Genomic DNA, 12490 nt, shown 5'->3' on the forward strand with positions numbered 1-12490 from the left:
CAAAAAAAAAAAAAAAAAAAAATCACCAGACTGGGAGTCAGGAGACCTAGGTTCCAGCTGGGGGCCAGGCCTAACAATTCAGTCTAAGATTACTCCAACTCTAGGGCTCACTTGTCATTTGTAAAATACAAGGAGTGGGTTGAATAATTTCTAAGGTCCCTTCCAGCTCTTTTCTTTCTTTCCTAAATCTCTTCAATTATACTCACTGCTTTCTCCTTGCCTCACAAATCTTTTCATTACCCTCCGCTTGTTGGTTACCCTCCTTCCCTTCAGTTCTCAACCAAGTTCTTTGTTGCTGGTATTCAAAGCTCTCCCCTGCCTCCGGCGCCTGTGCCACAGGATGTTCCTCTTACCTACCAGTCTTTCTGCAGAACCTCCTGGTGGAAGTCGGTGCCCTGAGGCTCACCCTCCCTATGTGAGGCTACCCAGGTATGAAGATTCCTTTCACCTTCTGATCCACTCTGATCTTGAGGTCATTCCTTACTCTCCTTAGCATAACTGAATACACAGCACTCCTGGCCTTATAATTCACGTATTACTGAAAGTTCTCTTTCCAGCAACCTGAGGGTCTTTCTTAAAGACAGGATCTATGCCCACCCTCTTTAAAATCTCCCTCAATATGCCAATACAATAGTAGGAACAAAGCAAGTCCTTAATCCAATATTTATTTAACTGATTTGCATTATGAAATTAAGAACGCTAATTCTCCTAAATTTAAAGCATGCTTAGGTGAGCTGCTCTTGGAAAAGTTACCAAACCAATTAAAACTGGTATCACAGTAAGACGAGTGACCTAATCAGACTAAGATCCACATACTACTCAATCGTATTTGCCCACAGACAAGACAGACCAAGCCTGCCAAGGAAGGTAGCTTTATGGTCTCTCCATCTGGACTGTGCAGATTTAGATCTCAGAAGCTATACAAAACAACTGCAAATCAGTCCAAACCTTAAAGACAGGAAAATTTATTTACAGGCCCTAGTGCACTGTAAATCTGAGACAGTTCTATTAAAATGCTTTTCTTGGCTTCCCATCAGATACTTGGTAAAAGTCTTTTTCCAACAAGGTTCTTAATACCAAAGTTGAAAAAAACTGTTAAACACATAAAGATGGTCTTCCTTAAGCATTCCAATTAAATGAGGCCTTATTTTATCCTGTTTCAAACAACATACATTGACCACTTTCCTTCACAGTAGGGATATACATACATAGGAAAGCTCAAACAGAATATAGAGTGCTACTGGAAACAAAATTGTGACATTTAAAATATCCCACAAAATGATGATACCTGTCACCAAGGCCCTCCCACTGGCCAAAGAGCCTCCATTTGTATCAGAACCATGGTTGCCTATTTCACAGGAAGAACTCCAGGGATCAGGCCCATGTGCTCTGTTTAAGGGAGGCAGCCAGTAGCTGTTTAAGAGCAAGTACAAAAGCAGAGACTGAGAAACACAGCCTGGAGCGGCATGTCAGGACTGGAGAGGGGAGGAGGAGAAGCAGGGAACTCTTGGCATTTTTTTTAAAGACCCAAGAGCCAGTTTATATATATTTTTTAAAATCCTCAATTTCACAGTGGAGGTGCACGGTGGATAAGAACAGCAGACATTACATTACATTACAATACTGATACTGGAAATTAGAGTGAAACTTTTTCCACGTTCCTCATAATATATTTCCAGGGATGTGTCCAGTCCTAAACGTCTCAAACAACCACTTTTTCAAGGAAGACTATTCAATAAGCACTTAGCTTGAATGGTTGGGAAGCTCATCCTGATTTTTACTCTCAATCCAGGCCACACAGCTCTGTGGTTTGAACGAAGTTGTAGGCAGCAGAACAGAGTGTGCTGCTTGTCTGTCCCCAACATTCTGTGTGGTCTTGGGAGGATTACTTTATATCTCTTTATCCTCAGTTTCTTCACATAAAAAAATTCAGACTACTCTTCTAATGGCCTAGCTTACTACTCTGTTGAGTCTGCTTTGTAAACTGGTGTACGCTGGGGGTGGGAAATGAGGGAGAAATGGACACAGACAGCTATATAACTGTCACGGACATAACAGACCGGCCGGCAGCACAGGGAACCCTCAGATAATACATCAGTCTGGGTTGCTAAGGTTTCTAGACATCTGAGGGTTTACACCTTTAAGCAAATAACAAACTCTGTTTAAAAATAAAAACAAACATTTTAAACAAAAAACTTTATAAAACATATTATGCAAGATCCAACGTCTTAAAAATATATATGCTAAACAAAATGAAACCTTAGCTTAAAGATTCAGGGGCATTTACATGAATAGTAATTCCTGTATTTCCTCAATTTTAAGATGCCTCATTAATAACAGTTTGGTGGGAAGAAACAAAAACTACATTTGATGTTGAGATTGATGATAATACTTATTTGGATGCCAGGAATTTAAAATATGAAAAATAAAGATGTACTTCTCTGAATTGAGGAATTCGTCCATCTTACAATGACACACCCAAGATATAGTGAAACCTGCAAAGCTGTCTGTCCTTACATTCAATATGCTGAGAATTCTTTTTTATTAAAAATTGCTTTTCCAGACAACAAAGTGGCTCACGCCTGTAATCCCAGCACTTTGGGAGGCCGAGGAGGGCTGATTACCTTGAGGCCAGGAGTTTACAACCAGCCTGGCCAACACAGCAAAATCCCATCTCTACTAAAAATACAAAAATTAGCTGGGCGTGGTGGCGCAGGCCTGTAATCCCAGCTTCTTAGGAGGCTGAGGCATGAGAATCACTTGAACCCAGGTGGCAGAGGTTGCAGGGAGTCGAGATCGCGCCACTGCACTCCAGCCTGGGTGGCACAGCAAGACTCTCACCTCCAAAAAAAAACAAAAAACAAAAAAAAAAGAGTTCCCATCTTCTTTTTTTCATACCAGATTGGCAGATAACCCATCTCAGATACTTTCACTGTTAGTAGTCTTTCTTCACTTTAAATCGGTGGCTTCCAAACTACTATGGCTATGGAAACCAAATAATTCAATGTGTTGAAATTGTATGCAAGCAGGATAAAATAAGAGGCCCTCAGAGGGCTTTCCTAGAAAGCACATGAACTTCAGTGTATGCACACATATTTACTGTTCTGTGGCCTCTTCTACTCTCTTCTTGATCAGAACTAGGCCCAACTATAGTCCAGAGGTTTTATTTTCTTAAATGAGAGTGTTTTGTCTTTTTCCTAATCAGCCCCACTATATCTTCAGTGCTTCTCTGCAGCACCAATATTTGGTTATGCTTAATAGAAAAATATGAAGGCACATTGAGATGGATCCATGTAACAAGCTGAAAAGAAACTGGTATTTGAATGTACCCCAAGTGTTAAAGGCTAGAGAGAAAAGAAGATGCTGAATGTTTCTGCCACCTCAAAGGCTTCTAGTCAATTGAGTACAAAGAAGGGTTCAAAGGCAAGGCAGGCTCCTGACTTCCACCTCCTAGTGTGGCTGAGGTTAGAGGTCACTGCTGGTGGAGCCACTGACCAATAAAAGAATGTTTGGAAATTCTACTCAACAGATAAACTGGGGATCCATTTACACCTTCCTCCCTATCCACACAAACATTTCTAACGATACAGTCTAGTGTCTATCCAGCCTTCTAAGACCCTAGCTTGTGTACTTTTTCTTTGTGATTCAGGGGAGACTAGGGATATGAATGTTTCATTTGACTACAGAAAAATATTTAGCTGCATACTTTTGCCTGCCTTCCAACATAACACAGACAGCTGATGGAACTCCCATCTCAAGGCCTACCTCAAATTCTACAGCTCCAATAAATCCACCTTGACAACTTTGGCCCCAACTTTCTCTCTTCTATTTCAGACCCCTAATGTACACAGAAAAACTGACATCCTCTTCTCAACTTTCTTTATGCTTATACCTATGTATCCCCAACACTACTATTAGCCATTTGTGAATGGGGATCACAGATTTTTTATTATCTCCTATAACCTCTCCCTGAAAAAAAAATTAGGGATTCAATAAATTAACTAACTAGTTAATTGTTAGCTCATAGAACAATAAAAGGCCAACAGATAAGTCAGCTTTATATTGTTACAACTACTATCTTCTACTAACTTAAGAAGCTGTTTTTTAACTTCCCCACAAAAAGCCCCATAAGCCCCCAGTAGTCTGTCCAATGCCACGTGTGGCAGCACCACTCATTGGTGGCCTCAGGAATAGATACCAGAGACACAGGTTGTACTTTTCCTCAAAAGTCTTAGTCTAACGATAGCTGTTACTTACATTAGGCTCTAGCCTTATAGTTAACTTTTTGGCTGCTGCTATCACATCTAAGGTCGAGAGGGGAATTTAATTTCCTTTCCTTGTCAGGCAGAATGACTTTCTCCCTTGGTACACACAAACTCCCAAGTCACAACAAGGACTTTCACCACTGCAGACATCTGTCAGATTGTAGCCTTTCTGATTCTAAATTCTAAACTGCAAAATGTTGCTCCAATACCTTCCTCACCAAGCTCCTACCCCCACATTTCTGGGGCCAAATCAGAAACCAGCTCTATCACATCTAGGGAGACTTAAATCCTGTGCCAAGCACTATTTCTTCTTCATCTGAAAGAAAGGTCTCTAGAGAGCAGCTATCAGGAAGATGTCAGTGTGAAGCATCAGAGTGGCTCACGGCATTTAGGATTTCTTGGAAAGATTTAAATACTCAGAGGGAAAACGAGTTAATTAAAAGTGGATGGAGACCTCTGCTGGCTATAACTGTCCAATGCAGCTCCGTTAAGCTAGTTGGGAGTTTCTTGGCAAGCAAATCAGACCCTCTGTTCCTCACTCTCAGTTCATTTTGACACATCATCTAGAGGCTCTAAGGTATCAGCTACTGATACAATAGGCTTTCCCCTAAAAGTGGATGCCTGTCTTGCAAAAAGACCCACATCTGACCTTCCTAAAGAGAATTCACTAAGGTATAGGAACTTTGCAGAATCAGGTGTTTTACCTTTTTTTTTTTTTTTAGTTACTCCTGCCAAGGTCAGGTTAAATCGATAGAAAGTAAACAGAAAGCAAAATGACAAGAATATCTTTGAAAGAGTATATTTTGTTATAGAACCAAAGAACTCTAATTTTAGAGAGATGAGACATTTAACTATCTATAGAGAACAGTGGTTCTCAATCCAAGCAATTTTGCCTTTTCTCCACCCCCTATCCCAAAGGGGACAATTGGTAAGCCATGTCTAGAGGCATTTTTGGTCATCACAACTGAGGGAGGGGTGCTACTGGAATCCAGTAGTAGTTGAACAAACCTAGTCATCCTTTATACCTAGCTGGAAATCACTTTAACCAGATAATCTCTCACCTACTTGAGATCAGCCCACTCTAGAAATCTGAGGCTGGGAGAAGAAAAGCGGTCATTTTGGGAATATGAATCACTCAGAGAAAGGGGAGTGGGACTCGTGAGGCGCCGCAGCAGAGAGCTTTAGACAGTCTGAAAGCAGCACAGGGAAAGAGGCCATCAGAAAGCAGAAAAGAGTTAGAAAGGGGGCCAGGAAAGTGCCAGGTCCACCTTTCTTTTGTAAGCTGGCATAGTGGACTGTTCACCATCAGGGGAGGCAAGTGACCCTTGTGACTAGAGCTGTTCAAAGGGAGAGGAGATGACCACTCAATTATTAATGTCGTCAAGGAGAGTAATATTCTTGGTAGAGACAAGCATTTCATAGAGTTTTTTAACAGCCACATGGAACATGACAGATGATTTAGCCAACCCCTTCATTTCATAAATGAGGAAATGGAAGCCTAGGGAGCTCTGGGGACCTATCATGGTCATGCAATTCAAAGGGACAGAGGCAGGGATCAAACCCGTCTTTTGACTCTGTGTGTCTCTTCAAACCCAAATAACTCAAAAGTACACTGTTTTAAATGACTGGCATTCATTCCATCTCAACTGTTCCACGATTCTGAGCCACCACTGAAAATGACCAAGCTTATCTCAGAACTGCAGTTCCCACACCACACTCCCACGGGCAACAGTAGTCCATGAGCTGGCAGTAGACGCTGCTCCAAAAACCAAATGATTCTCTTTCCCAGCGTCAGGGCGGGGGGTGGAGAAGGTGACTAGATAGAATTTGCTCATTTAACCCCAGTGTTTTCTTAACCTTTGTAGACTAGATTCTAGTATAAAATCGTCTCTGCTTTAGCATATAATTCTATATTTAGTTTTATTAGTACATCAAGTTGCCATGAAAAGTAACACAAAGCAGGCCAGGTATGGTAGCTCATGCCTATAATCCCAGCATTTTGGGAGGCCAAGGTGGGCGGATCACTTGGAGTCAGGAGTTCTACCAGCCTGGCCAAAATGGTGAAATCCTGTCTCTACTAAACGTACAAAAATTAGACAGGTATGGTGGCGCATGCCAGCTACTTGGGAGGCTGAGGCAGGAGAATTGCTCAAATTCTGGTGGCAGAGGTTGCAGTGAGCCGAGATCATACCACTGCACTCCAGCCTGGGCTACAGAGTGAGACTCTGTCTCAGGGAGGAAAAAAAGGTAACACAAAGTACACAAACACTATGACTCCTCAAGGAGCATTTTCTTCTATACAAGTTTTAGGAACCACAGGTTTAGATAAAAAAAAATCTAGAGATCTCTGGACTGATTTTCTGATTCACAAAAACTCAGATGAAATCAGCAGTTAAATAACAACCGGGAAACCCAGAAACTTAAAACAAACATGAGGAGGTTATAAAGAAACTGCAGGGAAGCTAAAACTGACCTGTGACTTCTAGTCAAACCAGGATACCAAAATGTTGTACAGATGAGGTCACTGAGCTCAGAGAAGGCAGATCCTTAATGAAGGGCACAGAGTTTGCAACCCACAGAGCTGACACCCAAGCCAAGCAATCTGAGGCAAGAACCTACAGACTTGATCTGTGTCTGATAAGAAGTTCCCTGTCATAATATAAAGAGGGTAAGCTGCACACATCCACAATTTCACTCTCTCCTAAAACCCTAAAATGACAAGGGGAATTTCCTAAATTAAGGTATGCATACCCTAAGATAAAGAGAATGAGAGACATGATAACAGCATCAACATGTGGAAGCTGAAAAGTAGAGGAAGAAGTGCTAACTGATGCTATAGGCTCAAGAGAGCTGCATCCTAAATCAGCTGAGAAAAACTTGAGTCACACTGCCCAAAAGAGTGAGGTTCAAGCATGAGGGCAGAGTGAAACTTTAAAAAACAGAACTCCAGATCCCCTTCCCACACAACCAGACAGCTGCACTGCCTGCATCCAGACAGAAGCCTATGGCTGATTCCTAGGACAAGGCCAAATGCAGGCTCTCTGCCTGAGGGTGGGCATGTGAACTGACAGCAGGGGGTTGCATTGGACAGTTACCCACTTAATGCTGAGAATCTGCCAAGCCTCTTTGCCTGCTCATCTCCCACACAGGTGATCTTTGACAAAGATTAAACCTTTTTAAAAGTCCATTAAAATTTTTGGGCATAGTCTTCTCAACTTTTTCACCTTGCTTGATATTTAAACCCAGTTGAATGTCCTTTGGGAGAAAGAAAGGAAAGCAGGACTAAGCGGGACACCCAGTGGAGTATTAAACAATCAGAGAGCAGTCCAGGGAATGGGGGCGTCAGAAGGCAGAAGAGAAATTTGGAAAGAGAGGCAGGAAGATGGCAAATGTTCCAGAAGAGAAGGGAGGACTCCCTAATTACAAAGGTTGTCTGAACTGGGAACCTAGGCTAGTTTCTGCAGCAATAGTCTCATGGTCAATAACTACACAGAAGTATTGCCCTAAAATGGTCTGGCCTCCATGGCTGTCTTGGTCACTACGACTATCACCTGCTGTAACTACAAACCTCCAAAGAGCTTCAGCTTTGCATCTGCTATAGTAAGACCTTAAAACTGTAGTAGGCTTACCTCTGCAGAATTCTCTGAGAGTTATTATTTCAAACCTTATTTGACACAACTCACCTAACATGAATTTCCTATCGTTTTAAGTTTGGTTAGTTGATCTAGTGGGGGAAGTGAGCCCCACTCAGGCACTGAGTGCCTGTCCCTCTGTATCCAAACACTCAAGGCCACCATTTCAGTACCACCCACGTCACCTCCCCAGGAAGGCTGCTTAGACTTGGCCTCTTACCTGTCTCTGCATTTCTTCAATCTGTCTTTGGGGGATGCTCTGCAAAATACTGTACACATCTGACATCTTTTCTTCTGGTACAACCACAGATGCTCTGGAGACAACAGCAAAACAGTTTACATACACACAGCCCTTCACAGAAAGCATTTCTACACACAGTCTTGTTTCATTCTCACAAGCAGAAAGAAGACTCCAAACCTCCTTCAGCCCCACATCCCTTCCAGTAAGGATTCTCTTTCTCCTCCCTTTCTCATTGGCTTCTGAAAGGAGTTCTTTACCAGCTCCATTGTTTTCTACTTTGCACTCCCTACTCCTTTCATCCTGCCTCACTCCACTAGTGCGTTCTAGCCACACTGGTGTTCATCCAGTCACTTGAACACACCATGCTCTGCCCTACCACAGTCTTTGCATGTAAAATCCCACCCACCTGGTACATGCTTCTTTATTCCCTTCTAAATTAACAAGTACTTTTCTCCTTTGGCTATCTATTCAAATCTACTCACTTATCTGGCATATATTTATGGAAGCCCTATTATGTGCACACCCAACAGTGAATTAATTAGTCAAGGCAGGCAAGAGAGTAAGCAGGCCAGGAGAATGCCTGCGGGAAAAGCATTCCAGGAAAACTCTAAACAAGCAAACAGCCCTGAAGAAGTAGCATGGTGGGCAAGTGCCAGGAACAGCAAAAAGGCCACTGTGGCTGGAGAAAAGTAACTAAGACAGAGAATAGCATCAGGAAAGAAGAACGGAGTCACAGCAAAGAGTACAGGACCTTGCAGGCCACTGAAAGACGTGTGCCTTTTTTCTGAGATGGAAAGCCATTAGAGGCAAAAATTTTTGGGCAAAAGCATGATATAATCTGATCATGTTCCAACAGGACCGTTCCATCTAAAGGGTGAGAATAAACTATAGGAAGGCAAGAACAGGAGCAGAGAGATAGCTGGAGAACACTGCGAAAGCCAGGCAAGGGATGCAATGAGGGAGGACTGGATGACAGGGCTGAGAGGGTAGAGCCCACAGGGTTTGCTACCAGATTAGATGTGGTGGGTAAGAGAAAGAGAGGACTCAACAATCACTTTTCCTTCATGACATTTAGCAGTTTGTAATTACATTTGTATAAATTAATGATTAAACTCTAAACCTCACTTCTGCCAACTAGGCTGTGCATACATCTGTTATGACATTTACCACAAAACATTATCATCGGTTTGTCTTCTCTCACTAGATTCTAGCCTCCTTGAAAAGAGAGCTCTATGTTATTCACAGGAGGCTTGCCAATCAATATGAGATGAAGGGATGGATGGATGGATGGGTGGGTAGATGGGTGGATGGGTGGGTAGATGGGTGGATGGATGGGTGGATGGATGGATAGATGGATGTGTGGGTGGGTGGGTGGATGGATGGATGGATGGGTGAATGGATAGATGGATGGATGGGTGGGTGGGTGGATGGATGGATGGATGAATGAATTAGAGCTATTCAAGTTGTTCAAATACCTGTGGTGATCAGATTTAGAAATATCAAAAAAGTTGAGAGAGGAAAAAAAAACAGTAAGCATTTGAGGCAAGGAAAGGACTGAGAGATACATATGAATGGAATTAATTTTCAACAACCTTCAACCTTCAAAATATTGGGAAAACAAAGCATGAGAATAGAGGGCTATTCTGTTTATTACAATATAAATTGCAAACACCCAGCAGAATGGAATTGGGTCCGTCTGTACACTGGGACTGTCTCTACGCTTTCATCTACATGGAGGCTTCTCCACCACCAGCTATATTTGACAGAGACTCTAAACCCCTGGTTCTCAACTGTGACTACAAATCAGAATTGCCTGGGAGCTTTAACCTTCAGAATCCCCAAGAATTAGGCAAGGCATTTTTTTTAAGCTCTCCAGGTGAGTCTACTCAGCAGTCAGAGTTGAACACTGGCCTAGGCTAGCAGTTGGTAACCATTTTCTGAAAAGCAGCAGTCTCCAACCTTCTTGGCACCAGTGACCAGTTTCGTGGAGACAATTTTTCCACAGACTGGGTTTGGCAGGGAATGGTTTGGGGATGAAACTGTTCCACCTCACATCATCAGGCATTAGTTAGAGTCTCATAAGGAATGCGCAACCTAGATCCCTCGTATGCACAGTTCACAGTAGGGTCCAGGCTCCTATGATAATTTAATGCTACCACTGATCTGACAGGAGGCGAAGCTCAGGTGGTAATGCTCGCTAGCCCGCTAGACACCTTCCGCTGTGCAGCCAAGCTCCAAACAGGCCATAGCCCAGCAGTTGGAGACCCCGTGACAAAGGGCCAGATAGTGACATTTTAAGCCTTGTATGTCATCTGATTTCTGTTGCAATTACTTAACTCTGCCAATGTGACACAACAACAGCCAGACTATACATAAAGGAAGGGACATGCTGTGTTTCAAAAAAACTTGACTTACAAAAACAGCCAGCCTGCAAGCTGGCCTCAGTTTGTGAACTGCTCTAGGCCAATGTACTAACTCTCCTGATGGAAAATAGAGAAAAGCTATCTGAAGTAGTAGTTCTTGAACCAGGGTATACATTACAATAACCTCAGGGACTTTTTACTTGTCATACACACAGAACTGCTAGTGTAGAGTTTATTAGAAAGTACTACCCACCTCTTCCAGTCAAGAACTTCAGAGAAAGGCAAAATATAGGAGTCTGCAATGACAACTGGGACACAGCCAGCTTGTAACACATCACTCAATACTGCCTGGCCCAGCTGAGCTCCACGAAGGACTACGCAGAAAGTAGCCTCCTGCAGGAACACAAAGAAGTAGGAGATTACAAACTACTTTTGCTAATCCACTGACTTTGATCCCCATAGACCACAAAGTTCCTACAAGAGTTGATGCCAAGCAACACTGAGGCAACTTGACACAAAAATGCCAAAACACAACAGCTCACACCTGTAAAACTTGAACAGTTTCAATGGTTACAATGTTTTATATTAATATTTCTATTCTTCAGTACACGGTTGACATTCTGGAAATGTTCAAAGTCAATGTCAAAGTCTTCCCCTAGACAGTGAACAATGTGACTTCCTGCAGATGGGTCTCTTTAGGCCCTAGTATACTATGTAAACACACCATGGCACACTGTCTGACATCGCTCACAGCACCCACCTCAGCCTACCTTGTAATGGAATTATTTTGTCTGGGAATTTCAGGCTCTCTAGAAGACCCCCTAAAGGGAAGATATCAAATCTCTTTTCATCTTTCTACCCCCCATAGCATCTAACAGTGCGCTTTTTATATAGAAGATATTCATTTCATGAATTCAATGCCTTTGAAAAGATTTTAAGACTGATATGTTCTAGATAGAAAAAAATATATCTAATGAAAAATTTCTTCCTCATTCACTCCCTCAAACTCCCTCCGTGTGGGGAATACTTGGGAAAAGGAGAGATGCACCACAGAAAAAACAGCTGCAGTAGGTGACCCGAAATACGGAGATCCTAACCACCTACCACTCTGCTTCTCCCAGTTTTTGCCTCTTAAGAAGGGGGAAGAAAAGATTTTTTTAAAAAACAAATCTTTAAAGCTAGAGAAAAGGAAAATTGAGAAAAAGCAATAAAAGAATTCGACATTTCAAGCACCTCTGGAGATAAATGAGAAAAGCAGCAGGAATAGAGGAAGCGAAGCCATCATGGCGCCCGGAGGTACAGGTGGAAAGCTCCCCTGACCTCGAGAGTCAGCATCCAGATGTGGATGCACGTGCTGATAACCATTTTTCCCGTCTAGACAAAGGTTACTATAAATACTTCTGCCCACATCACCACTGTTATCAGCCAGACATTCCACAGGGAGTGCAGCACTTTTTGAAAGTATTTTTACGATCCCAGTATGGACAAGCTCTCTGGAGATTAAAAAACAAAAACAAAAACAATCACACTAGCTCCGTGATGTTTCTCCTTAAACTAACCTGTGTCCATTTTAACTACTTAAGTGAACAAAGCTCAATTTCTCATTCCCTAGCCCCGATACCCTTGGAATGTCAAATATAAAAGTGGCAAGAACACCAAATACCAAAATGATAAAAACAACCCCAAAACCCCTACACTCCCAGGGAAAGTTCACTGTGACTCTGTAGGCCAGTATGGTCAAGGGATGCAAGTTGCCACCTTAAGGAAGAAAATTTCTCTGGAATGCCTTATGAATACAGGGGTAAAAGCAAGATATATTTGCCTGCTTTGTCCATGTGGCTTCTCTGCAAATCCATCAGATTTGTGTTTTTAAAAGTATAATGAATATCTGAAAGGAGTATGAACTCTCATAGGCCAAGCAGCTTTACAGGAACACAATACATCAGACATTCCAAGTACCTGAAGGTCTACATGTCCAGTAAAGAGCAA

At 42.3% G+C, this 12490-nt stretch overlaps 1 protein-coding gene across 1 annotated transcript in view; it reads right to left on the reverse strand.

The window, feature by feature from the left end:
- EXT2 (exostosin glycosyltransferase 2) overlaps nucleotides 1-12490 on the reverse strand; it is a 176288-nt gene that overhangs the window by 136222 nt on the left and 27576 nt on the right. The window contains exons 6-7 of the mRNA XM_017529398.2: nucleotides 10755-10894; nucleotides 8118-8211 (exon numbers count right to left, since the gene is read on the reverse strand). Coding sequence (XP_017384887.1) covers nucleotides 8118-8211; nucleotides 10755-10894 — 234 coding nt within the window. The remainder of the gene's footprint in view (nucleotides 1-8117; nucleotides 8212-10754; nucleotides 10895-12490) is intronic.

Source organism: Cebus imitator, unplaced genomic scaffold (assembly GCF_001604975.1).
Source record: "Cebus imitator isolate Cc_AM_T3 unplaced genomic scaffold, Cebus_imitator-1.0 Scaffold58, whole genome shotgun sequence".
NCBI classification, from domain to species: Eukaryota; Metazoa; Chordata; class Mammalia; order Primates; family Cebidae; genus Cebus; species Cebus imitator.